Here is a 27117-nt window from a genome sequence, read left to right on the forward strand (position 1 = left end):
ATGTTCAGACCATAAATGGGTCCCCCTTGATTCATTTCTATTTACTTCCAAAGAAAGCACAAGCAGCTGACAATGCTCTGGTATAGATGAAAACAAACAAACAAACAAACAAACAAAACCCTCTGTGAACGCTCTCAGAGAATAACCTAATTTGGCTTTTCTTGAGTGGAACCTGGAGAGCATCTATAGCCAAGAGGGACCCTAGTGAATTTACCAGAACTAACTCACAGAAACACCTCTGAATGAGCTGCAAAACATATTTTGGGCAATCAAACAGGTTTTGGGTTATCCAAAGTTCCACAGGACCTGAGACCGCAGGACTTCTCAAAACTCTGGGTATGCTTCCACACACTGGGTGCCCCGAGGAGAAATAGGTTACATGCCGAATTTCCCTGGTCTTTAACCATGAAACCATGTCTCTGAGAAAGTATTCCTGGAATTGGAATCCCATGAAGCAAAGTTTGGGTAACAGCCTTAGCCTCACCTCTGGGTCACATGAGGGAGTCACTCAGACTCACCCCAGATGGGACTTGGGGGCAGAACCAGCTGGGACCGGTTTGGGACGCTGGGAGCTTCCCATGCTTGCTGTCTTTGCCAGCCGACTCATTTCCTAGATGATATGCACTAAAATCCTTAGAAAAAAGTGACAGGCAGAGCCTGCAGAAGGGATGAGCCAGGACAAGGGAAGAGAGGAGTAGGAAAAGCCGCTGTGAAGACACAAGTGGAGAGAAGTAGGTGGCAACTTTGGGGCCCGTTGAAGGAGGGAGGGCTGGGCCACCTCCAGAGATGCCGCCCTGAGGGGTAAAATCATTAACTTTCCTGAGTCTCCCTCTTAGTACACACAGGGAAGGGAAGTTAATGTTCCTCTTATACACTCCAAGGTGCTGTTAATTCAAAAATCCCATTTCAGAGGATTTAAAAGCCTTTTCTAATGTCAAGTGTTCCGTGAATGTTAGGGAGCGATGAGACCTTACATTCAATGCGCTGAGAGGAGCGGAGGGCTCCTAAGGCCAACTAGGAAGCTGTCAGCTTCAAGCCACACTCACCTACTTGGCTCCCAGAATTGGCTTCTCTAAAGCAAGATTCTCCTCCTGCGGTCAGTGACGTGGACAGCTGGAGGTGCGGAGGGGTAGGGGTGGGAGGGACGTGAAAACCATGTGCACCGAGCCCACGGCAAGCTCGACCTTAAAATGTGCCTCGGAAGGGATGGTGTTTTATAGCTGTTAATAAAAGGCTTCCACTTCCTAATAAAAGAGGTGCCACGGGTGGACACTGGGCTGAGATTCAGAGACTCTGGTTGGAGCGCTAGCTGTGGTGATGCCTCCCCAGGTGGCCCTTGCTAAATCCCTCCCTTCCTCTGGGCCTCCGTCTGCTCATCTGTACAATGAGCGTAAGCAGACGGGAAAATTCTGCTTGTAACCTGTGTCTCTTGGAGCCATCCAAAAATTGCATCAGATGGGTGGTTTTAAACCGTGTGCAGGGAGCCCTCAGGCTCCCCCAGGGTCCCTGCTGGGGGTTAGGTAGGGAAGGCTGAGTGAGGGGCTCACCTTGGTTTTGCCTGATGTGTTTATTTGGGGCTCCGTGCCAGATTTCCCTTGAAGAAAGGGGGATTCAGCTGCGGAAATAAAAAGTTGCCAATCACACTGAACAGTGAGAGGGTAATGGTACTATTCCCCCCATAGGGTGTTGTAAAGGTTAGGTGTCCACGAGCAGAGCAGGGGCAAAGCCGGAGGCTGGTGTGCAGTCAACACAGGCTCAGCAAACACTAGCCATGACTCTGAGGTTGCCGCCCCCCTGCTGCTGCTACTGGGGTCGCCTTCCCATCCCCCTCCCGCGCCCCCATGCCCTCTCAGCAGACTGTAACTCCTCTCGGAGAAGGACCCATGTCTCATTGGTCTTCGCGTCCCCAGTGCCTAGCCCTGTGCCTGGTAAGTGTGCTAGTAGAGAATGAGCACATTTGGGTTTCGGTCTAGTGTCCTCGGGCCTTTGGGCAAGTCCCTTCTCTTCTTGGATCTTTTGTTTTCCCAGCTTTCAAATGGAAAGAGGGGGACCAGGTCTGGGAGGGCTGGGAACCCAAACGGGGAGGGAGCAGCAGGAAGGGGGTGATGATGAGGCTCTCAGGAAGGCCAGCCTGAAGTTCCTCTCTTACCTGCTTTATAAATCGAGTCCTGAGTAAGAGCTGGTAAGAAAAACAAAAGGGTGCCTCAAGAAATGTAAGACACATTGCTAACGTTGAGTCTTCCACATCTTGTGTCTGTGGTACCCCAGCGGGAGCATCTGGCCGCCCTGCTTCTCAACAGCAGAAGCCTTAGACCGCGGTTCAACAGGAAAAAACAGAATTTACAAGCTGTGCCAGGAAATAAAACTAGACAGGTTGGAGAGTAAAAATTAGTGGGTCAAGAGCTGAGGCCATCCATCAGGAAGCTTCAGAAATGAGAGCTCTGAGGCCGGGAAGTTCTCGGAGTACCAAGGGCACTTTTAAATCTTTCATGGGAAATGGGTCCAGTCACTTCTGCTAATGGCTCTTCCAGCATCCGCCCCCATGGGAACACTCCGGAAGGAGGCGCTGCAGCAGTGTCTGGATTTATGGACTGCATTTCCCTGAGGTCAGGAGGGGCTGAGTCACAAATTCAAATGAATATTTTTCCAGTTATACCATCTTCTTATTTCAGCCACAGTGAACAGCCTGATGATGGCTAAAGAAAGGCTGATTTACAAAGTCGATTCTTCATACCCAATCTTCTCATGTCTTTGTCCTTCTCTTTTGGAAGACATTTTGGTCAAAGAGATTTCAGGCCATGATCCCTCATCACCGAAGCCTGCACCTCTCTCTTCCCTTGGCTTCAGGGACACAAGAGTGCCTGAGATGCCCCTTGTTCCTCTTGAGAGAGCTGTCTCCCCACTGCCCTGCTTCATTAGGCACCCCTGGGGGCAGCCATGCTTTATATCATGTGACACCTCCTCTCAGCTGATTGGACAAAGTGGGTGCCTGGCTCAAGGGCAACTGATTGATCGGCTAGTCAATGAGCCATGAGGTGGCTTGGAATTGGGTGAATGAGCTTTTATTTCTTGGCATTTGTATTAATTCCTGGGATTGTCTTAACCAAGTACCACAAACTGACTGGCTTAAACAACAGAAATTGTTGTCTCTCAGTCCTGAAGACTAGACATTCAACATCTAGGCGTTGGCAGGGCTGGCTCCTTCGGAAGGCTCTGTGGGAGAATGTGGTCCACGTCTCTCCCCTAGCTCCGGGAGCCTCAGGCATTCTTAGCCTTGAGCTGGTGGTGTACCTGTCTGTGTCTGCATGTCCCCTTAATATAAGGACACCAGTCATACTGGATTAGGGCCTGCCTTTAGGACCTTATCTTAACTCGATCATCTGCAAAGACCCTATTTCCAAATAAGCTCACATTCACAGGTACAGATTTTGGGGGGATACAATTCAACCCACAACAGCACTGAACAGGGACACAAGGAGAAAGTGAGGCAGGTGGCAGGGCAAGCTGGGGATGAGGAGACCATCATGAGCATGTGGAAGCGGAGGCCGTGAGGGAAGAGACTTTTAGGGGAGTAAGAGTCTTCAGAGGAGGGTGAATTCACGGGACTGGGAGAGACAGAGAACACCGCGTCCCCAGAAATGCCCTGCTCCCTCAGGCCTGGACTGCTGTGGCTCCTGCTGGGTTCCCATGAGAACCCCATCCTCCCGCGATCCTTGGGAGGCCCACCCTCTCTCCCACACACAACCCTCAGCGCACTCAGGCCCGCTGAATGAGCCCTGCTCCTTGCAGCCTGCGAGAGCCCAGACTCTCTGCGTTTCCCTCCTTCCTTTCTGCCCCTCCTCCTCAGTCTCCCCGATGACGCATTCACTCTCCTTGGCCCACCCATCCCCTGGGTTCTGCCCTCTCCTCACGTCTCACGCTTCCCCTGGGCCTTCTCGTCTTCTCCTGTGTGGGGTCGGTTACCAGTGATAAGCTGGTGACTCTCAGCCAGTCTCTCCAGCCCCGGCTCCTGCCAGGCACTCCTGGAGTCCCGCAGGCCCCACACGCCCCACGCTGAGCGTGGGCCCCGGCCCACCACCGCCACCGTCCCCTCAGCTGGGTGACCACGTCCGCGCAGCCCCAGTCACACCCGGGGGCCGCCTGCACGCTCCCTTCCCACTCCCCTCGCTCTGGTCAGTCCTCATGCCCGCCAGTCCTCTCTCGCTTTCTCTCTTATCTTTTAAACATTATACTGTTTTTGAAAGTGTGATAAAATACACATAACATCAAATTTACCACTTAAACCTTTTTAAGGAAAACAGTTCGGTGGCATGAAGCACAGTCACGCTGTTGCGAAGCCTTCACCACCACCCGACTCCTGAACTCGTTCATCTTCCCAGACTGAGGCTCTCCCCGCTAAGACCAACTCCCCATCCTGCCCGCCCCGCCTCCCCAGCCCCCCGCAGCCGCCGCTCTGCTTCTGTCCCGGTGAATGGGACTACCCTAGGTACTTCATCTAAGTGGAATCCTACCGTATTTGTCCTTTGGGGACCAGAAGCTTACCTCTCTCCCATCCTTTCTATGTGTCCCTCCTCTCCGTTTCCATGAGGCTTGCCTTTTTAAAATCTATGTTATCACAACAGCCCCCCAACCTCTCCCTGCCTCAGTTTCCCTACCTTCCCGTCCACACCCAGCTCAACCTCTAAACGATCTTCATGAACATCAGTTCTGATGCTGCTCCCAAGCTGAAAGCCACCTTGGAAGTGGAAGGCCCCATTATGACAGACAGCAAACTCCTCAGCCTGGGGTTTGAGGCCATTGGAGAGCTGGTGGCCTCTGGGCCTCCCCAGCTTCTGATCCAGCCCAGGCCTTCCCTTTCCAGCTGTGCCAGACCACTCGCCCCGACCACTCCTGACATTTCAGTCCTCCCGGCTGTTCTCTCATGCGCTCGGCAGTCCTGCTAAGTGCTGGAGGCACAGTCCCTCCAGAGAGCGAAGCATCCCGACCTCCTTATTGGAGTGGCTCGCCTCCCCCTGCACAGCCTCCCAGGGAGCAGGGAAGACTGTGCGCCCAGGCCCCTCGGCACCCTGTCCCCTGCCCCACTGGCTGGGCCTGGTGGGCAGCACCCCCTGACCAGCTCCGCATCTCAGTGCGCAGCCGGGCCTGGCGCAGAGTGAGGGCCCGTCACCGCAGCTCCGTCAGGGACACAGGCCCAGGGAGCAGGGCGGATGACAAAATTCCATCCCGGGCCAGTGACCCACAAGGGGAGAAAGTCAACCGGCCCTTGGTTGGTGGGGGGTGGGGGCTGCCAGGTAGGGTGCGGAAGGGGCAGACAGCAGGTAATGGAAGTTCCGGGGGGCTTAACTTCCTCAAGGTTCGGGTTTTAGAACAGGGTCATAGAATGTGATGCAAGAATCGTACCAAACGCCACGCAACGTGCAGAGACCTTTGCGGCGGATAAGCCTCGGCCACCTCCAGGCCTGCGGTTGGTTCCACGCCCCCTGCACTTCGAGGGGTGAGTGTGCCTCAGGGTGCCGCGTACCTGTCGCCGAGCTTCCCAGCCACTTGGGCCCCCGTCCCCTGCCGTCTTGCTTCCCCAGGGAGCCCTCGCCTGCCGCCTAACCCCCACCGGGCCCTGGGAAACATCCTACCCGGTGGGGCTGGCTGCTGGATGAGCTGGGTCTGGGTCCAGTGTAAGATAAGACCGTAGGGTCCTCTGTTCAAAATCAGGGAAAAAGTACCACTAAAGATACCAATATACAGAGTTTTACCTTTTTCTCTCGCGATCTTGCTCTCGATGTGTCATGGTGCTTTCTTACTTATTGTCTCATTTCTGGATCACACGGGCGCCCGTGGGCTGCGACACAAAGCACGCATGCCAAATCCACTAGCTGCCACTTTCCTTCTCCTGCCCGAAGCAGGATACACACACCCTGCCCCGATGAGGGGCCAGACGGTGGAGCCTGGCATCTCCCCGTCCCACAGGGGGCCACCACCCCAATACACAGAGATGAGCCATCCGAGGGTGTCGCGACCTCTGTGCTGGGACGCTAGGTGCCCGGACCGGGGTGGACGAGAGGCCTGTCCTTCAGCATTGCCAGTGCACGCACCAGAGATCCCCAGGGAGGCTGGCGGGATCTGGGGGCCCCAGGAGGGGAGGCAGCTGGGGTCTAAGAACCTGTCCCCAGGGAGAGGAGAGGCAACAGGGGGTGGAGCCTCGAGTGGGCCAAAGCTCTAAGCCCTGGTGCGTGCTCTGTTGGTCATGGGACTTCACTTAAAAACACAAATCCAAAGATAAAATTAAGAATTTTAAGAGAGTATCTGCAGAGCATTCACCCAAGCCCAGCGTCCTCCTGAAAGTACGGTTTGTGCAACTGTGTCACCTATAACCCGTCCCCAGCCCTCTCCCTGAGACACACATCCTGAAGGCCCCAGGGCCAGACTCAGCCTTGTCTCACCTCAGATGATCTTTTCCTTCCTCCCTCAGTATCTTTCAAACCATTAGCATCTCCGGTCCCTGCGGTCTACGGGAAGCTGGTCCCACTGGGCAATGGCAGATGGAGCACTGTGATGGGAGTCAGGGGATCTGGTTCCAAGTTCTGTTGGTTGAGGACTTGCTGTGTGATCTTGGGCAAGTTGCTATACCTCTCTGAATCTCAGTTTCTACAACCCAATTCATTGGGTATTTACTGAGAACCTACTATGTGCGGGCTTGGGGGAGCCTTTGTGGCACAGACAGAAGTTAAGCTATTTCCTGGCCCTCAGGATACTTACAATGAAGTTGGGAGGTAACACTCACACAGAGATCCCTGGGGCCATGTCACACGCATGGTGTCTCCATCTACCACGAGTGGGTACAGCTAGGCCACAAGCCCCATGTTACAGATGGGGCCTCATCTCGGGTGAGCCTGATGAAAGGCAAAGCTTGGACGAGGGGTCACACAGACCTGGGCTCAAGCCCCTGACCGGCTCTATCTGGCTGGGCAGCCTTGGTCATGTCACACAGTGCCTCTGAGATTCATGGAGCTGTTTTTAAAGTGAGGGCCCAACATTCACCTCTCAAGGGGTGCCGTACAGAGGGAATGAGACAAAGGATGACACAGTTCAGATCGCTGGTTTCCTTCCCCTTGTCTCTGTCCCCCAACGCTTGAGACCCGACAAGCCAACCCCACAAGCACGAAATGGGTGGACATGGCTGAGCAGCCATGAGAAAGATTTAGGGATTCTCAAGTGACCGTCGACCCACCGTAAGTCGAAGGTGTGAGGTGTTGGCCCCAAAGGTCATGGTGGGATCTCAGCTGCATTAATCAAAGTACAGTGGCCGAAGCAAGGCAATGGTGGTCTTGCTCAACTTCATGCTGGAGCTCAGCTCTGGGCCCCCACTCTTTCATTTGTGGGGGTGACTTTTTTCTTTTTTAATAAGGCATTGGTTTTATATATAGTCAAGTGTGCAAGTCTTGAGAGTATAGCTCCCTGAATTTTCCATGTCTGTCCCTATGTAAAAACCCCTCAGAGGAAGACACGGGCCATTTCCAGCCCACCAGAGTGCTCGTATACCTCCTCCTGGTCCATCTCCCTCAAAAGGACTTTGAAAACCACAGGTGAGCTTTAACTGTTTCTGAACATCACATAAATGAAAACACACAGTGGGTATGTTCTCATGTCCGGCTTCTTTCACGCACATCACATCTGGGAGATTCACCCGTGTTGTGTGTTAGCAACAGTTCATTCTTTTTCACTGATGTGCAGTATTACATTAAATGAATTATACCATAATTTAGTTACTCTACTGGTAATGACCATTTATGTTATTTCTAGTATTTGGTAATTATAAATAGGGCAACGAATGTCTTTTGGTAGAAATAATCACTTATTTCTCTTGGGTACATACCTGGAGTTGAATTGCTGGCTCGGAGTAAGCGTACATTTAGTTTCAGTAGACACTGTCAAGCCGTTTCTGAAAGTAATTGCACAATTTTACATTTCTACCAGTGATGTATGAGAGTTCCAGTTGCTCCGCATCTTCCTCAACTCTTGGCATGGTCAGTACTTTTCATCTTAGCCTTAGCCATGATGGCAGGTGGGTGGTGGTATCTCATTGTGCATTTCCCTGCTCATTAGTGATGCTGAGTACATTTCATATACCTACTGGCCATGTGGGTGACCTCTTCTGTGTATTGGACATTTGCTCATGAGTGGTGCTGAGTCCAGAGAAGAGGAGTGGGGTGTCACATGAAGAACAGTTGAAGGACCAGGGGAGACATGGTCACACTCTTCACACCTGTAATGTGCTGACCCTGGGAAGGAGGGACAGACATGCTCTGCGGTTCCCCGGTGGGCAGACGACATAGATTCCCAGGACGTGGACTTATGATCTGCGCCAGGAACTTTCTAACAGTAAAAAAAATGTCCAGAGATGCACTGGGCTGATTCAGGAGCTAGTGGGGAGGGGTTACAAAAGGCACGTGAGCAGGGATGACAGAGTCCCAGATGAGGCCTTTCAGAGACAGTTGAGGTCTCCACTGATGGTGGTTGTTCGGGAGGTGAAAGATGAGATTTAAGGCCTGATTCAATTAGGAAAGATGTTTGGGGCCACTGAGTGGGGAGGATGGGGACCCAGAGACCAGCTATCTTTAAGAGACTTGTTTTTTGGCCTGTTTGCTTTTATTTCCCCCCAGCTGATCTCATTCTCTTAGTCATACAGGAAAACACCTGCTGAAAAAGCAGGGAAACTGAGCACAGGGTTTGACCCTGTCTCCCTCTGCAGTTGCTACGAGCCCTGTCCCAGGACACACGGAGTCTCAAAGGTCTACACGTCAGTCAAAACTGTCCAGTGGTTTAAATTAGAAAGGCCACGTGCTCGTGTGTGCACGCACCAGTGTGTATTTTCATTTTGCATCTCTTGAGGTCATCACAGCGTCTGAGTCACTGTACAAAATCACTGTGAGCAACAGTGTTCCAGGAAAGGGCTCTGAAACCATCTTCTGACCCTAGCCGGCCTGCATACCAGGCCAGTCTGCTCTGGGGCTCCTTCTCCCCACCTATCTCGGCAACTTCCCCATCGCAAAACACCGTGAGTTCTCAGCAGGCCCAGCCTCTTCCGTGTCATCTTTCTCCCAGTTGCAAAGGGTTCTAGCAAGCCAGACATCTTAGTACAAATGGGAGAGGCCGTCACAAACATCGTCTTACTGCACCCCTCTGTCCGCAAGACTGAAAGCGACTTGGGAGCAAGCATCTCTCTCCTGTGGTCCGACACGAAGCCTGTGCCTCTCCGGTGCTGAGGGCAGGTTTGCTAAGTAAGTGAATGAACGCCCAGCATTATTCCCGGCTTTCCCAGCCATAAATCAAAAGCATTGGTAGACCTGCCTGCCCCCCGACCCTGCTCGTGCCCACCCCCCTCTCTCTTTCTCCCTTTCTCTCAAATAAATAAATAAAGTCTTTTTTAAAAAAGTTAATAGAAAAGCCGGTGGCCAGCCCTTTGCTCATTTTCCATTTTACAAACATAACTGGTCACCTTGCCTCACAGCAGGTGTTAACACAAGGCCCAGCTTATGAAACTCGTTTTTGTATTTTCTGAAAAACCAACATGAAAATTAGCATGAACAATGCCATAGGAAAATGGCAAGTGGGGGAAAACATTTGCTGCTCATTGAACACAGGGCTAATTAATTTAATAGAGTCCTACCAAAAAACCAAAGCAAACCAAAACAACAACAAAACCAGCCCAGTGAAAATGTAAAAAGAGGAAAGGAATGGGCAATTCACCTAAAAATACAAATGGCTAAAAAACTTATGAGCAGATAATGACGCTCACTCATAACTATGGAAAGGTCAATTAAGAAATAAGCCATTGGTTCTCATCCATCACATTGAGGAAGATGCAAAAGCCTGAGAATTCCCAGTGTTCACAAGATGCGGGGGAGACCAGCACGGTCACACAGAAGAGAGGCTCACATTGGTTTACCTTCCCTCAAGGCACGTTAAGCCACATCTACCCAACTGCACACGCCCTTTGACTCAGCAATTCTACTTCTAGGAATTTATTCTACTCATTTATTCAGGGAATCGTACGAAGATATATGTACAAATCATCTATTATCTATATTAGCAAAAAACTGGGAACCACATCACAGTTCATCCCTAAGGCACTGGGTATGTAAATTCTAATGCAGACATACAATAGAATGCTATTAACCTCAGCCTCGGGGTTATTATACCCAGTATGTCACCGTACCTTATAATAGCAAGCGCTATTCTGTACATATTGCATAATGGGCACAGTGATACGCTCTTTATTTATTTTTTTAAGCAGGTTTTTTTTTTTAAAGATTTTATCCATTTATTTGACAGAGGGAGGGAGAGAGAGCGCAAGAGAGCACAAGCAGGGGGAGTGGCAGAGGGAGAGGGAAAAACAGGCTTCCCACTGAGAAAGGAGCCTGATGCGGGGCTCGATCCCAGGACCCTGGGATCATGACTTGAGTCAAAGGCAGATGCTTAACTGACTGAGCCACACAGGCGTCCCCAATAAGCTCTTTATACAGATTATTTCATGCAATCTTAATAACTCTATGAAGTAGGTACTTTTTTATTCCCATTTTACAGATGAAGAGACTGAACTGCAGTAATCTGACGGCATCAGCTCTCTAGGGCTGCCTTAACCAGTCACCACAAACTGGGTGGCTTAAATTTGCTCTGTTGCAACTCAGAATGTCAAAATATGGGAACCAAACTGTCAGCAGCATTGTCTCCTTTTGGAGGCTCTGAGGGAGAATCTGTCGTCCCACGCCTCTCTCCTAGCTCCTGGTGATGCCCATGCTCTTTGGCATTTCTCGGCTTGTCCCTGCATCGCTGACTCTGTCATCTCAGGCCCTTCTTCCCCGCGTTGTGTCCACTCCTCTTCTTATAAAGATGCCAGTCGTTGGATTTAGGGCCCACCCCAATCCAGTAAGACCTCATCTTAACTAATGACATCTGCAAGGACCCTGTTTCCAAATAAGGTCATATTCCGAGGCTCCAGGTGGACATGACTTTGGGGGGTTGCGATATAACTTAATACAGTGACCAAGGTCGCAGATCTAGTAAGTACTAGAGCTGAAATTTGAATCCAGACAAGATTCTGTCTGACTGTGCGCATCATCACTGCCCCAGCTGCCTTCCTATCATAGCTCACGCTGTGTGATGCTAACCATATCCCAGGCGCGGTCTTAAACATTCACATATAACAACTCAGTTAGTCTCCACAGCACCCCTGCTTTATAGATGGGGAAACAGATCCCCACAACAACCCCATTTTATAGGAGAAACTGAGGCATGGAGAGTTTTAAATTACCTGAATTTACACAGCTAGTAATAAGCAGACCTTTGATTTGAACCCAGGGAGGTGGCCTCAAAGTCCATATTCTTAAGCCCAATGCTAAACTGCCTCCCACGGTGGCTGGGAGGCTCAGTTGGTTAAGCATCTGCCTTTGACTCAGGTCATGATCTGGGGGTCCTGGGATCAGGCGCTGTATCAGGCTCCCTGCTCAGCAGGGAGTCTGTCTCTCTCTCTCTCCCTCTGCTCCTCCCCCTGCTCATGCTTACTCAGTCTCTGTCTCTCTCTCAAATAAACAAAATCTTAAAAAAAAAAAAAAACAACTGCCTTCTACCTAGTGTTCCACTGTGATGTACGCTCTGAGAAGGAGGGCTCAGAAAACACCTCTCTCTCCTTAAAGACTGGGGTTCTTTTCATCAGACACCAACCGCCCCCCAGTTCATCTCGTGTCCCTTTCCCCTGGGCTGTCATGATTCATCCCAGAACTGTCTGGGGTGTCCAGAAACAGTTGCCATCTCAGCCAAGACGCTGGCCTAATTTCCTCCCCTTATTCTGTGATGGGCATTCTTAACTTGGGCTTTTGAGTAACCTTCAGGGGGACCCCCCCTGCCCGCTGAGGTGACATGTGGTGATGAACTGTCATGCACAGGTATATTCATTTTTCAGAAAAAAAAAAGCTAAGAGCAAGGCCCTGAGCTCCCATCAGGTTCTCAGGGCTTCATAATCCTGATTTTCAAGCTTGCTGCCCTGTCTTTTTAAAACTTCTGTTCTTCCCAGTTATGTTGCTTGTGCAGGTTTATTTTAAGCGATCTCAAAACCTTTTTAATGGTGTAAATGGAATGCAGTATAAAACCATAAACAAATGCATACAATGTTGTCCTCCAATCTGACTTTTTAAATCTTCCTGGGTTTGCCAGGAGGAAGTCCCTCTTTAGGGCTCCATCCGCCCTTATCTTCTGAGAGGTTCTGAGGGAGGCATCGGGGTTCCCACCACAGCACCGGGAGCCCTCATCCTGGGCTCATAGATGCCTCGCTTGTAAGCAGCATGCCCGGAAAAGGCGATGAGACACAGGAGTCTGCGGAGAGGTTCTGGGCTGACCAGGAACTGGGCAGTTGGGCTTGAAAGCCCTATCTTGAAAGCCCCAAATTTCTCCAGAATGTAAAGAAGGAGGGAAGGTAGCAGAAGATGGAAATTACCCAGGGCTGCTCAGCCCGAACCTGCGGGCAACAGGCCGTTTCTGGGGTCTTGCCCTCACCAGCATGCTGTGGCCACATATGTGCCTGCCACAGGCCCTCCCCACAATCACGTGCCCCATCACTAGGGTCCCTGCCTCACCTCCCCCACATGCCCCCCCCACCTACCCCATCAGGCTCCATCTGTGTGTCCTGCACATGCTCCATTAACAACAAACAAAAGCAAAAAACAAAAACAAAAAAACCCAGAAAGAGCCCTGGATTTTGAGTCAGGGCTTAAATGAATTCATTTGTAGATTTTTAATAAAAATGATGTCTTGGGGCGCCTGGGTGGCTCAGTTGGTCAAGCAACTGCCTTCGGCTCAGGTCATGATCCCAGAGTCCTGGGATCGAGTCCACTGGAGGAAGAGTGGGTGATGAGCCTGAGTCAGGCCTGTTGGGTGTGAAGTGCTTTTGGGATGCCCTTCTGGCTTTGTCTGATTGGCTGGAGTCACAGATGCCTAGAGCTGAGACGAGCAGCCCGGGCCGGACACACGAATCTGGGATGTGGAGTTCATGGCCAGTGGCTGGAGCCCTGGGCGTGAATGGGATGGTAGGAGGGTGCGGGGCAGAAAGAGAACAGGGCTGAGAGTGGCACTGACATTTAAGAGATGAGAGGAGATGAGTCCACGAAGGAGGCTGAGTGAGGCTAAGGGGCATTGCTCCTTCCCTCAGTTCCCAGGGACATGGAGGGCGAACACCCCAGTGGCCACAACTCATCCCACAACAGAATCATCTCCAGGAAGGGCCAGGGGGTCACCGCCCAAGAAGGCCCAGGGTGAGCAGTTGCTCGGCTGGGGACCCTGAGGAGATGTCCTGAGGCAGGGACGCGTGGGCGCCTGGGCTTGGCCTGCCTCCACCCCCTCTCGTCCCCATGCACAGTAACTTCAACATTTCACATTTGTGTTTTTGTCTGAAAGAAAAACAAAAGGAGGCAAGAAAAGAGAAACAGAAGAAATGCTTGAGTTTGTTTAGTTTTCAGATCAGACAAAGACCCAGCACTTCCTGACATTGAAGAAAACCTCCCAGACATGTCCTAGGTTGACTCCAATGAGCTCATTCTCTTGTCATTATTAGGAGCAAAGAGAGTCGGGTCCTTTCACAATTAACTGATGGAGGAATCTTATAAAACAAAACAGAAGAGAGGAAATGGCCCCAGAATTATGCTCTCTGGTTCATGTTCGCCCACAGAAACAGGACTGTGTCAGGCTTTAAACTGATAATGGCTCCGAGCAGCCAACTAATTGATCTGTTTGGTGCTCTGGCTTTAAGTGAAAAGTGAACTGCCCTCTTTAGAAATGTTGGCAGCCTGGCTGGTCCATTAGTAAGACTGAAAAATCAAAACACTGACTGGAAAAGGCCATTATGACTCCTGGACTCAGCAGGAGTCATCGATAGATGATGTCATTTCAGAAATAAGCAAGCCAAGGTCACAAGGCTCCTGGGCAGAGTCAAACTACCCTTCCTGGCCCATCACCACCCTCCTTCACAGATACTGAAGCCTGCCAAGGGGACGCAGGGGTCTGAGCCAGGACTGGCTTCATTTTACTTTACTTCATTTCTTTGCTTAGCCTGATTCTGGAGGAATGTGATTCTAGAGTCTGTGACGCTCAGCAGGTGGTTAAGGCAGGCCCCCGGTCCTCCCATATGCACACCCCTCAGATTCTCTTTTCCGCCTCTTCCCGTCTTCTGGGTCCTTCTCCACCTCTTCCTACAAGCCTCATCCCAGAAGCACCTGCCCTCCCCTGCCCATCCCCCCATGCCTGTCCTCAGCTCCTGCTACCTTCCCTCCCTGCTCCTTTCTCAGAGGAGCTTTCAGGAGTGGTAGGCTCTGTTCCCACGCCTTCAGCTCCCATGAGCCTGCCTCTTCCTCTTGCTAATGCTCGAAATATCATCGCAGGGACCAAGCACTTGGGCTGAGGGCTTTCCCAGCATCATCTCACTTAATCCCCAAAGAAACCCATGTGAAATGGGTGCTGTTATTATCCCCATCGCACAGAGGAGGAAACTGAGGCTCAGACAGACAGGCTGGGTCACTGGCCCCAGTAAAGCAGTGGTGGATCCCATGCTTGAGCCCTTAGCAAGGCCCCGGCCAGAGTCACCCATGATCAGCTGCCAATCCTGGTGGCCCCTTCCCAGTCCTCAGCCCCTCCGTCTCTCCTCAGCAGCTGCCACTGCTGACCTCTCTCCTCCCTGGGCCCCTGGGAAGCTACTTTCTCCTCCTCCTTCCCGCCTCTTCACGGGGTGGGTCCCCCTGAGTTTCATCCCCGGCACTTCACTTTTCTCACGCTAGCAAGTCCTCCAAGGAAACCTCTGAGCCCTCTTCACCCCAGGTCTCCTGGTGACCGTCCTGCCCACCCCCTCATGGCTCAAGGCCACTCTAAACGGGTGGCAGAATTGGGGTTGGAGCCAGGTGTCCTGACCTCCAGGTCAGTCCACCTCCTGTTACTCAGAGCTGCCACGAGATACCTACTCCCTGTTTTTACATTTTTGCTGAGCTGCAGGAAGCAGCCCTACCCTGGAGGAGGGAGAAGGTGTGAGGCCCTGATAAGGTGGGGAGGAGGCTATTTTTAGAGGACACTGGCTCTCCACTTAGGCTGGGAGCAACTCAGGGGCCAAGACGGGCAAAAACGTGTTTGCAAGATTGGCACATTAGAGGGAGTGAAGACACCAAGTGACAACATTCCCTGCTTTCACTCTGCCTGTTTGTTGTACGGCTCAAACTGATGGGACTCTCTTTGTCTTCATTTCCCCTTCTTTATCAGTGAGGCTTTGAGGTGGGTCTAGAGAAAATATATAATAGAAAGTAAAGTTCAAACAAAAATGAAATTTCAGAATGAGGGCGCTATTGTCTGAGCAAGGGAAAGTTCTGGACAGCAGCAGATCAAAGGAGAGGGGCCATTGGTGGGGTACTCATAGATCCCCAAGACCTGCCTAAGTGGCAGGAAGGGTCAGGAAAGAGAGGAGAAAGGCGAGTGGAGCCTGCAGGCCTCCTGGCCTGTCCAGCAGCACGTGACCTTGAGCAGGGGGTTCTGTGGCCCCTGACAAAGAACATGATAGCTGTCATCACTGGGAGAAAGATGAGGATTTGCGGGGGCGCGGGGTGCTCCGTCTGAGGGCCCAGAACCCGAATTAGAGTCTGGGTCTGTGATTCCAATATGGAAAAACTTGGGCTAGGTCATCCTGAAGAATCTGAGAGGGTGAAGGTGGAGACCACGTGCAGGGTCGGTCTAGCAGGACCGGGCTGGGCAGCTGGGGGTGGCTCCAAGGCCGCATCAGAGGCACTGTATAGATGGGGAATCTGAGGCCAGGGAGCAGCTGGACTGGAGCCTCTGGTCCTGCGCGGTTCGTTGGGTCAAAAGCTGTTTGAGTCACATGCTCAAGGGTGGTGGCTGCTTCCCAGCAGGGGTGCCCATAATTACCGTGGGACGCTCTTCCTGGACGTACACGGCGCACGCTACTCCGAGGGCCCTAGCAGGTCCCAGGATAGGCCTGCGTCAGAGGGACTGCCAAAGTGTCCGGTTTCCACAGCGCCCCGAGCTGTGTTCGGCTGTGCCCCCAGCGTCCCAGACCGGAGCCGGCGAACAGGTGTGGGGGAGCGCCAGCGGTCAAGAGCGCGCCCTGCTGCTCTCACCGCCCAGACTCCAAGCTCCATCTCCCGAACCAGACCCTGCCCTTACGAACGGGGAAACTGAGGCCCAGAAAAGGGAGGGGGCTCGCCAAGGCCACCCCGTGAGTTGGCGACAGCGAGGGGGGCTTCTTGCCCGCTCTACCTCGGCACGAAATGCGTGTATCGTGGCGCTTTAAACCGCGTCATCTCCCGGAGTTTGGGAAACTTTTCCTGCCACCAACAGGCGCAGCCCGAACCTCGGTTCCTAGTCCACCGAGCACGAACGCCCCACTCCCACCCCCAAACTCTCGGCAGCCGGAGGAGGGCCACGCCTCGTGCCGGGCTCGGCCAGGCACCTGTCCCCAGCAGAGGGCCCGCCGGCTCCGAGCCCCACGGCGCGGGAGTCGAGCGGACGGCGGGTGGTGAGTGGCGGGGGTGGCCGCTCCTCCAGGACCCCGGCGCCGGCGCCACTCTGCGAGAGCATGGCTCCTTCTGCCGCTTACGGACGCGGCGCCGAGGGCCAGAGACGAGGGCGCCCCGGCTGGGGCCCCGGGAGCCTAGCGGCGCGGACAGGAGTGCGGGGCTCCGGACCCCGAGACCAGGGCTCCCCAGCCCCGGAGGCAATCCGAGGCAGCGGCTATTTATAGAGGGAGCCACGCTCAGTCCCTCTTGGCGGCGGCGGCGACAGCTGAATATTTTGCCCAGATATGGCTGGGGCCCCGGCGCGGGGGCAGGGAGCCCCGCGAGCGCTAGGGGTACCCCGGGCCGGGTGGGGGGCTTACCGGGCCGTAGAGCCGCGGGGGCGGGCGCGGGCAGCGACTGGGCGAGCGCGGGCGGCAGGCGGACAGGCGCTGGCGGCGGCCGGCGGGCGGGCGAGAGGAGCGCGGGGCTGGACGAGCTCCCGGGCGGCCGCGGGCGGGCGGGCGGGCGCTGTGGGCTCCGGGGGTGGGAGCCAGGGGCGGGCCCGGCCCCGCGCTGTCACCGCGCCCCGCCCCGCCCACCGCCCTCTCCCTTCGTACCTCTCCCTCCACTCGGGGGCGCCGGGGCGCCGCGCACCGTCCCCGACCGCGGTGCGACGTCCGCTGGGGGCAGCGCGGGGCAGGGGCCGGGCCGCCTCGAGGCTTGGTTCCGCGGACGAAGGGGTGTGGCTAGCCCCGAGTCTGAGTCTTGGTTTCCCCAATTGTACCAGGAGGAGTGTAAGCGGCGGTAGAGTTATTTGGAAAAGGGTGGATTTTCATTCCTGCGGCGTCTGGGATATAAGAATCGGTAGGTCTTTGGATGGAGCAAAGCCAGCCAAGCAGCTGCTGCACCTTTACTCTTTTGGCTACAGCAATCACCTGTCCCATTTTACCAGCAGCGCAGCTAGGGCTGGTGTGAGCCGAAGATTTAATAAAGATCATTTTGTGAGCACGTAGTTCCAACAGAGTCAAATGCATTCTCTCTATACTTAGCAGGAATGGAGGGTCCAAAATACCGACTTAAAATACAACCAAAAGGTCCCACTTTCTTAAAAGGCTAATATGTTTCCCAGAACAAACCACTTAAGCCCAAACAAAAACTTTAAATTTTTTAAATGGTTCATAAAAAGGAATTCGTGTGAACAAAAGGTATGGTTTTAATTATTATGGGTAAGTTTCTTGTGGGGTAGACCCTAATAATGTAACTCCTTTTAATCCTGGTGTATAGGGGCCCCTGGGTGGCTCAGCCAGTTAAGCCTCTGCCTTCCGCTCAGGTCATGATCCTGGGGTCCTGGGATGGAGCCCTGTTCAGTGGGGAGCCTGCTTCTCCCTCTCCCTCTGACCTTCCCCGCTCTTGTGCTCATGGCTGTCTCTCAAATTAATAAATTTAAATTTTTTTAAAAAAATCCCGGTGTATGGATTACTAATGAGAAACATTCGTTTTTGTTTTTGTAAGTCTTGTTTTCCACAAAAATGTATTCCTACATTACAGAACCCTCACAGCGGTAAGAAAATGGTCTTTTCAAGAGGATACATGCCATGCATTTTTAAATAAAGCAAGGATTTATTTAAGATTGTTTTTAAACCCCTTTGTTGTGGAGTCAAACATTTAAGAGAAGTACATACACCCTAAGTGCACAGGTTCAAAAATTTTTTTCACCTGAACACCTGTTGCAAATACCATTCAGTCAAGAAACAACATGGCCAGCAGCCCAGAAACCAACCGGGTGTGGTTCTGGGTCACAGCTCTCTCCTAAGGTGATCGCTTCCTTGACTCCTGCTTTCCTCTGTGGTTTGTCTCCATTTGCTCAACTCTGCGTTGTGAGATTAATCCGCGTGGCTTCATATGGCTGTAGTTTGTTTACTTTCATGGCTGTAGAGGTTTCCACTGCATGAATATACCACAGTTTTTAAAAAATCTATTTTACTATTAATGGACATTTGTTTCTAGGTTTTAGATACAGCCAATAGTGCTGCTGTGAACTTCTTTTGCAGTATCCTCCAGCACAAGTGCAGGCATTCTTCAGTAATTGAAATGAACAAAAGTTGGAACATTGTCATAGTTCTGGGAGGAGGGGTGGTATCTCACTGAAATTTGAATTTCCATTTCCCATGTCCTGATGAGTTGAGCACCTTTTCATGTTTATGGGCCAGCTGGATTTCCTCTTTGTGAAATGTTTGTTCAAATTTGTTGCCATTTTGTTTCTGGAGAGTCTTTTGTTCATTGAATATATTCTATATACTTATATTCCTCCACTGTGTAATTGCCTTTACACCATCATAATGCCTTTGGATAAACAGGTGTTCTTCATTTTAGCATAGTCTAACATATCAATATTTGCCTTTATTGTTAGCACTTTGTCCTGTTTAGGACATCTTTCCTACTCCTAGATTACCAAGGTATTTTCCTGTGTTATCTTCCCTCCTTAGACTCTCATGTTTAGGCTTTGAATCCATCTGGAATCAACTTTGAACATGGTATGAGGCCAAGTTTCATTGTCTGTCAAATTGTCCTAGCATGATTAATTTTTCACTGACATCAACAACACAATTGCTTTATTTTGAAACGTAATGGAAGCATTTCTAACGTCAGTGAAATAGAAACCACCTCTTCTTTATCTGTAGGCAATTTGAGGATTTTTGTTGTTTTTTGTTAGGGAAAGAAATCATTGTAAAATACATTCACACTATTTTACTTAAACGTTTATATGTCAAGATATTTTGATTTTATCATAAATGATTATTTAAATCACTGGCATTAGCATTCCTGAATTTTGAATCACTTTAATTATGTTAAACATAAATTTTAAGAAGTTAGATAATTTCAACATGTTTTACATGAAAAACATCAAACATCTGATCTTTTTCTTTCTGCTCTCACTTCTAGATTTTCTCAAACAAAAATAAGCAAATGACCTTAAGAATTTTTATCTCCATCCTGGTCTTCTTCCCATGCTTTCTAATAGTTTATGCATATCCTCACAGAGACCTATTGACTTAAACTCAGGATGTTTAAAATCAAAATTTTCAGTTTCTCAAATGGAGTAAGGGTCATCATCATCCTAGCCTTTCAGACTTTAAGATTTGGCTTCACTTTTCGACACTTCTTTTTTCCTGTCTTCTGGATCTAAAATGTCAGTACTAAAAATTCTAATTAAAAATTGCAAAAGGCCTTTAATTTTTTTCTTCATTCCCATTGCTGCCCTCTTAGTCCAGGGCCTTGCCCCTCTCATTTTTGGACCATTGCTTAGGAAGGCCTCCAAACCATCAGTCCACCCTGCTCATCAATTAGCAAGCACATAATGGGTGCCTGATGTGTTCAAGATATCATTCTGTCTGTTGTGGAAGACACAGACAGGGGTGTGTTCTGGAGTCCGTGCACAGGCTCATAAGACCTGCTTGGGGGGCACCTGGGTGGCTCAGATGGTTGAGCGTCTGCCTTTGGCTCGGGTCGTGATCCCAGGGTCCTGGGATCGAGCCCCACATCGGGCTCCCTGCTCGGCGGGGAGCCTGCTTCTCCCTCCCCCTCTACTGTTCCCCCTGCTTGTGCTCTCTCACTCTGTCAAATAAACAAATAAAATCTTTAAAAAAAAAAAAAAGACCTGCTTGGGTATGTCTTTTCCCAGCTCTATATTCAGTGATGTCACGTTGTTAGCAGGAACTCAACAATGGTGGGAGTATTTACAACATGGGAATCATCAGATACTGGGAATCAAGGCTTACTCCCTGCCCACCCCCACCAGAACCAACTGTCAAACATTTATCAGTACACCATTAGAGAGATGACTAAGACCCCTCCCTCCTTCAAGGAGCTCACAATCTAGTTGGGGTGACTGGTGCACAACTAGTTATACACTATTAAGCTCAGTGAAAGCTGGGCACCAGGAGAGGCATACTCAAAATGTAATAGAGTAGGAAGGGTGCCAGGGAAGGCTTCATGGTCAGCCTGGGATGTCAGGGAGGATCCTGGCAAACAAAAATGGTGGAGGGGGGAGAATGAGCAGCAGGCTGAAGAAACAGAATAAGCATGGTTTGGAGGGGAGCAAGGCTTGCTGTAGAATGTAGTCCTGGGTGCACATGCATGGGGTTCAGGACCCAGATAAAGGTCCAGTGTGGCTGGTTAGGGAGCGGTGGGCAATGGGGTTGGGTAGGGAGACTGTGGAAGGCGTAGGCTCTCGGGGCAATGAGGTGCCACTCAAGATTTGGGGTGAGGGGCATGCTTTGAGGTTCACCTGGGCAGCTTCTCTATAGCACCACCAGCAATGCTCATGTGCTAACAACTCAAGATAGTCCTCACACTGTTTGGTGACCACTTGCTTTGGGACGCACCACTACACCAGGGTTAAGTCATGAAGTTCTCACAATCTAACTGTAAAGGAACCCAGCACCACAAAGAAGACATGAATAGAAAGGGAAACCCTTTGTCTTAAGATCATAAAGCTCCAAAATGATAAGGCAGTCAGTTTTTACATTGATAAACATTTTTATTCTAATATTATAGTAATAATTCAAGTGCAGTTTTCTTTGAAAAGTCAACTCTGTTAAAACAAAACTTGTTAAATATCTTTCATCAAACAGAAGCGTATTCTTTTCAATCCCCACAGCAGTCAGAGCTCTGTAGCAGAGATGAGGTTTCTTTTTTTAAAGCCTACATTTTGTTATTGCTAAAAAATCTGAATTATTTGTCACTATCTCAGAAGCAGTGATTAATTAACTTTTGAAAGCTCTACCAGATACTCTGACATAAAATCATGAATCCAGATATCTGTGTCTGGCAACGACGTGTCCACTAAATAGACCACTACTTTCCGGTCCCAAGGGTTAGCATTTTCTATAACCGTCTGCACCAATGCCACCAGAGGTTTCTTCTCCACATGATTTCGAAATACCATCGAAGCCTCCTCAGACCACTGGTTGCACTTTACCCCTAGGAGCAAGACAGGGAGTAAAAGGGTCAGTGAGGGGTCGGGTGAGCCTTTCTTCGATCCATAATAATGGAAAACTATTCAGTCAATTCCAAAGTAGCTGAAACACACCAGGTTAGACTTTCTAATTAAAGAAAAACCAACAACAAAAGAGCTGCTCAACAATCTTAAAACAGTCCAGCTTATAATAGTTTCCATATTCTGAATGGGTTACTTCTGTAAACCTTTACCTACAGACAGAAGTTTCACTGAGATTTATTGCTGTGTTATAAAATGAAGTTATAATAACTACTGCCCATTTCCCTATATAAAGTATATGCAGATTTAAACTGATAATGGGGATAACCAAGGGGAATAAAATATCAATAATATCTGTAACATTGTGTGTCAACTATACTCAACTAAAATAAAATATCAGAGATCTCAATGGCATGTCTCTTATTTATAGACTTTTTTTCCTGATGAACCAGATATAAGAAGGAGGAGGAAGAGAAGTCATATACTTAGAGCATACTACTTTTTCAAAATTATATACAATATCATGGCAAAAGCACTGGATTGAAAGTCTGGAGACCCAGTTACCATTCTCAGCTCTTCTATCATGTGGTATGATCTTGGGCAAATCAACTGGCTTCTCAGGCCTCAGTTTATTTATCATAAAATAAACCGGCTGGACCAGATTAATTGTAAACCCCATGTATTTCTAAATCCTTATGACTTTTAAGCTTGAGGACTCACGTTAGAGAATTCTAAGTTAGAATTCTAAATTAGGTTTTAAAACAAAATCCAGGTAAGAATATGTGCTTTTCAAAAAATATTAGTAAACGAACATGAATTAAGTCCACATATACTAGATTGCAGAAACTATAAATGACGTCCCATGGTGAGGAAGGCCTGGGAGTTTCACACATAATTTAACAGACCCGCTATCCATGTAGTGAGTGGGCTACGTTCTTTGAGAACAGAAGAAGCCTAGAGCAGCCTCTAAGCTGTTGTTTCCTGACCCGGGTAATAGCGATAAGAACAGTAGGTAACCCTCCTCGTGTGGGGGAGAAGTCAGTGAAACGGAGCGGCTGGTAGAGGCCTGGTGCACACAGTAAGTCCTGGTGACTATTAGCCATGGTGCTGGCGATGGGGATGATGGTGCCCTGTACTTGTTCCTCACAGAGATGCCCTCTCTGGACAGTTGACTATCATGCTTAACAACACGTGTTGTTAGCAAAACCTAACATTTAAAACTCAAAATAAAAAAATGTGATCATTAAATCTGGAGAAACCCTTTAGAGGCCTGAATTCAAAGCAGGTCAGTGGTAGCCATGCTCATCTGCAAGATGCCACTTTTCGTTCATATCTAACTACCATGGGCATTTCCTCTGAAATCTAGCAGGAAGGACACACAAAGAAACTGAAAAATACTTCAGAATAACACTATATATAGCTATTGATATCTCCAATAAAAGCTGGCCAAAAATTAAAAAGAAAAAATCTATATACGTAATTTCTTTCATTTCCGAGATCAAATCACTTCTGCTACTGTGCTAAATGTGTGGGATGAGCCAGGGTAAGGAATCAGGGTGGCACCATGTGGTCACAACCCACCATTTCCCAGCACAACAGGACACAGAGAGCCCCAGATGGCTGGAGGTCTGCATCCCTCAGCCCTTCGGCTCCACACTCTATGCTAACGTCGATGGACTTCTGGGTAAAGCTTCACCGGACTGTGCATGCCCCCCACCGGTGGAATGCACACAGACCGGCCACCAGCATTTGTACTGCTGTCACAAAAAACTAACTGGACAATTTAATTTAATTTTTTTTAAAGATTTTATTTATTTGACAGCGAGAGACACAGTGAGAGAGGAAACACAAGCAGGGGCAGTGGGAGAGGGAGAAGCAGGCTTCCCACGGAGCAGGGAGCCCGATGCGGGGCTCGATCCCAGGACCCTCGGATCATGACCTGAGCTGAAGGCAGACGCTTAACAACTGAGTCACCCAGGCGCCCCATGGACAATATTTTAAATAAGTACCCCTGTACACCTACTAACTTACATCCTCAGATTTTTTATTTTTTAAAGATTTATTTATTTGAGAGAGACAGGGTGTGCAAGCACAAGTGAGGGAGGGGCAGAAGGAGAGAATCTCAAGCAGACTCTCCGCTGAGTACGGAGCCCGAGGCAGGGCTTGATCTCACAACCCATGACCTGAGTCGAAATCACCAGTTGGACGCTCAACTGACTGAGCCAGTCATGTGCCCCAACACCCTCAGATTTTAATAATAATAGTCAATACGCCATATGAATGTGGTGAAATTACATACTTGCATGCTGTTAATGGCAATGCAACTGGAGACTCACTTGGCCATAAAGATGGTCATATTCTGGGCGCCTGGGTGGCTCAGTTGGTTAAGCAACTGCCTTCGGCTCAGGTCATGATCCTGGAGTCCCTGGATTGAGTCCCGCATCAGGCTCCCTGCTCAGCAGGGAGTCTGCTTCTCCCTCTGACCCTCTCCCCTCTCATGTGCTCTAATTCTGTCTCAAATAAATAAATAAAATCTTTAAAAAAAAAAAGATGGCCATATTCTATGACCTAGGAATCTTTTCTAATTGTGGAAGCCTATTATGTATTTGTATTATAATTTATAAAACGTTATCACCTATGAAGTGAGCACTGTGCTCCTCTATTGGTTACTGAGGTTGTTTCATTGTTTCTGTATTTGTTTTGGTTAGTATACTCAGCTGCAGGTGTTTTCATAATATTACAGTAAGAGTATAATGACCTAAAGGCTTAACAAAAGGGAAATACTGATTAGACAGAATCTTTTGCAGCTATTAAAAATCATTATCCAAACATAACAATAAAAAAATAAAAATACTTCATGAAAAAAATCATTATCAAGACCATCAAACACACACTCAAAAAGTAGTTAGGACAAAAAAAAAATGCTAAAAAAGAAGAAAGCAGCATGCAAGATCGTCCCTGTGCTAAGATGACAGCTTTACGAACACACCCTTATGTGAGACCACGGACAGAAAGGAATACGGAAGAACAGCAGATACGGTAGGAGGGTGTGACGGTGAGATGATTAAAAATTATTTCCAGTAGGGCCAGGAAGTTGTTTGCCAAAGGGAAAAAAAAGAAAAAAGAAAAGTTACGTCAATAGGGCCAGTAACTGTGTGCTCCCTGAGGGCCCAGGACGAAATGACACTATACGCCGTGTGGAGGCACAAGTTCGAATCCTGCAGAAATTACCTGCAAGTTGAGCTGTGACGGCTTGAAAAGGCAGCTTCCGGAACACGTCCACCAGGGGCTGCACCTTCCTTATGTTGACAAGTTCATGCTTGCCATAGTCCAGCTCATACACGGACACCAGCCCGTTGGTCAGGATTCCTTTTAAAAGCACCCGGTGCCACCTAGAGGTACATTGGATTAAAAAGGATGAAAAAATACACAAAGTCAACATCAGCTTTATGGGTAACAATGTATGATAAAAAGAAAAATTAATGTAAATGACGTTTATCGAACTATGGAACTGTACTGTCATCGAGGTTTTAAAAGAAATTGCTTCTTCTTACCCCAAAGGTTACTATTCTCTGCTTTGCCACTGGCTCATTTGATGGAGTCTGTTCACTCAACCCCTGTTTATAGGCATCGTGGAACTAGTGCAGGAGACCAAACACAGAAATCGGCAACCACCACTAAACAGACTCTAAACAGATGGAGGCTGATCGGGACAAGGCAGGGAGATCCCTCCTGACAGGGGGACAGAGATGGCCACAGGTCTGAGACAAGGGATGGACGTGTGTGGAAGACGGGCAGAGGGAGGTAAGCAGAACTGGCCAGGCTGAAGACACACATGAGAAGAAAAAGCACAGAAGATGCTACAGGGCATGGCAACTGGGAGTGGAGCAAATACCCCCGGAGAGCAAGGAGGAGGAACGTGCGAAGGAAGAGGAAATCAGAGCATGTGGGAAGAGATTACAAAACATTCCGAATGTGAAGATGACAATTTTAGTCATGCCAAGTGAGGACACTGGAAAACAAAATAAAACAAAACACAAAGTCCAACCCACTGCCCAGAATAAAGAACCTGGACAGGATAGGGGAGTATGGGGGAAGAAGAACATGGTTTCAGATCTGCAGTTCGAGGCACCGGAAAGAAATTCACATGAGCGTATTTTTCTCCTCTGGGCCTACATTCATCGTCATTACAATTAGAAAAGCTTAGACTTCAAAGTTAAAATATGAAGGGCCATCTTAAAGTCCTGTAGTCTTGAGTACATGATTAAAGAGTATTACTAAACTAAGGGAAGGAAGATTGTTTGTAACATCCAAAAGGTAAGCGTCTATGGAGGCAGCCTCCACTCCTGCATGGTGTGAGTTGGGCTCTGCCTTGGATGGCAGACCCAGCCACCCTCTGAAACAGGTTCATTAGTCATAAGCCCCAAGCCCAGGGCAATAGCAGGCCCTTCCCTGCAACACACTGTTGGGCTGGGGCTGGGGCTGGCCAGACTGGACTGATTCTCCAGCACCCTGGTGGAGAATGGGTCCAGGAAACCCCCAGAGCCGCTATAGGGTGAACTCTAGTAAGAAAACTACAAAGAGGCCAGTTTTGGACACTAGTGATTGGGGGCTTTGGGAGGAAACTCCAGAAACCTTGAGATAAGCCCACAGTGCAGCAAGCAATAATCCATGAGTCATAGAAAGTTGTCATAGTAAGTATATGAACTTTGGGGGCCAACAGACTTGGGCTGGAGTCCCCCCGGGACCATGTTCCAGCTGTGTCATCTTAGGCTCCTATTTAACCTGAGCCTCAGTTATCTCATGTGCAATATTTAATTTTAAGTCACTTGCAGAAGCCATATATATCAAGTGCCTAGCACATGACTAGGCACATCACTGGTGCTTGGCAAATGGTCGCCATCATCATCGTTATTATAATTATTACTAAAATGAAGATAAGCTGTGTAAATATAAGTACGTCAGACTGTGTAAGTGCAAAAGGAGAAAAAAATATTTGGTTTCTACCTCTAGCATCGTCTTTAAATTGTACAAGGCAAATGCTGGTGGTCTGTACTTTTAGTGTGTAAATAAGAGGGACAGAGCAGCAAGGGGAGAGCGAGCGGAGGACTTATGTGTCGTGCTTCTCTGTAGCTTTTAATTTTCAACCCTAATAGCTTAACTAAAGGCTTCTGTTTGCACTAGATTACTAATTTCAGTACAAGGCCCCTTGTGAATCATCTGAAGAGTTTGTTAAAAACACTGATTCTGGGGTTCCACCCCCCAGAGATTCTGATTTAGGATGTCTGGGGTGAGGAAGGAGAATTCTGGCTCTTCTTAGCCAAGGTGGATTTGGAAACCACTGCAAACAACAGTGTATCTGAAATTCCTAAGCCTTAATTTACCACAGTTGGGAACAGGGCTTAGTAAATAGTCCTGGGGTATAGGCGAGATAGAAACTCTTTATACTTTACACTGATGCAGTTCATGAAGTTTAAGAAAATATAGGATAATCTGTTCTCATATATAAGATATCCTTGATGATCTAGAGACAGATTAGCTGGTTAAAGTCCCAGAGCCTTGGAACAGGACTGTTGGACCCCT

General features: G+C 49.2%; 2 protein-coding genes across 7 annotated transcripts in view; both read right to left on the bottom strand.

Annotated features, from left to right (window-relative positions):
• TMOD1 (tropomodulin 1) overlaps positions 1–16991 on the bottom strand; it is an 84344-nt gene extending 67353 nt beyond the window's left edge. The window contains exon 1 of one of the 2 annotated variants that reach the window (XM_025888274.2): positions 16916–16991. The gene's annotated coding sequence lies outside the window, so the exon portion shown is untranslated. Of the gene's footprint in view, positions 1–1547; positions 1616–16915 lie in introns of those variants that run through there. The other variant, XM_025888276.2, reaches the window with a different exon arrangement.
• A 4063-nt stretch (positions 16992–21054) lies between these two features.
• Positions 21055–27117, bottom strand: part of TDRD7 (tudor domain containing 7) — a 76667-nt gene continuing 70604 nt past the window's right edge. For all 5 annotated transcript variants that reach the window (XM_025887959.2, XM_025887957.2, XM_025887955.2 and 2 more), the window contains 2 exons: positions 24766–24926; positions 21055–21518 (listed from right to left, as the gene is read on the bottom strand). In XM_025887959.2, the coding sequence (XP_025743744.1) occupies positions 21298–21518; positions 24766–24926 (382 nt within the window). In that variant the 3' untranslated portion in view covers positions 21055–21297. The remainder of the gene's footprint in view (positions 21519–24765; positions 24927–27117) is intronic.

Source organism: Callorhinus ursinus, unplaced genomic scaffold, assembly GCF_003265705.2.
Source record: "Callorhinus ursinus isolate GAN/ISIS: 27379988/994484 unplaced genomic scaffold, GSC_fseal_2.0 scaffold24, whole genome shotgun sequence".
NCBI lineage: Eukaryota > Metazoa > Chordata > Mammalia > Carnivora > Otariidae > Callorhinus > Callorhinus ursinus.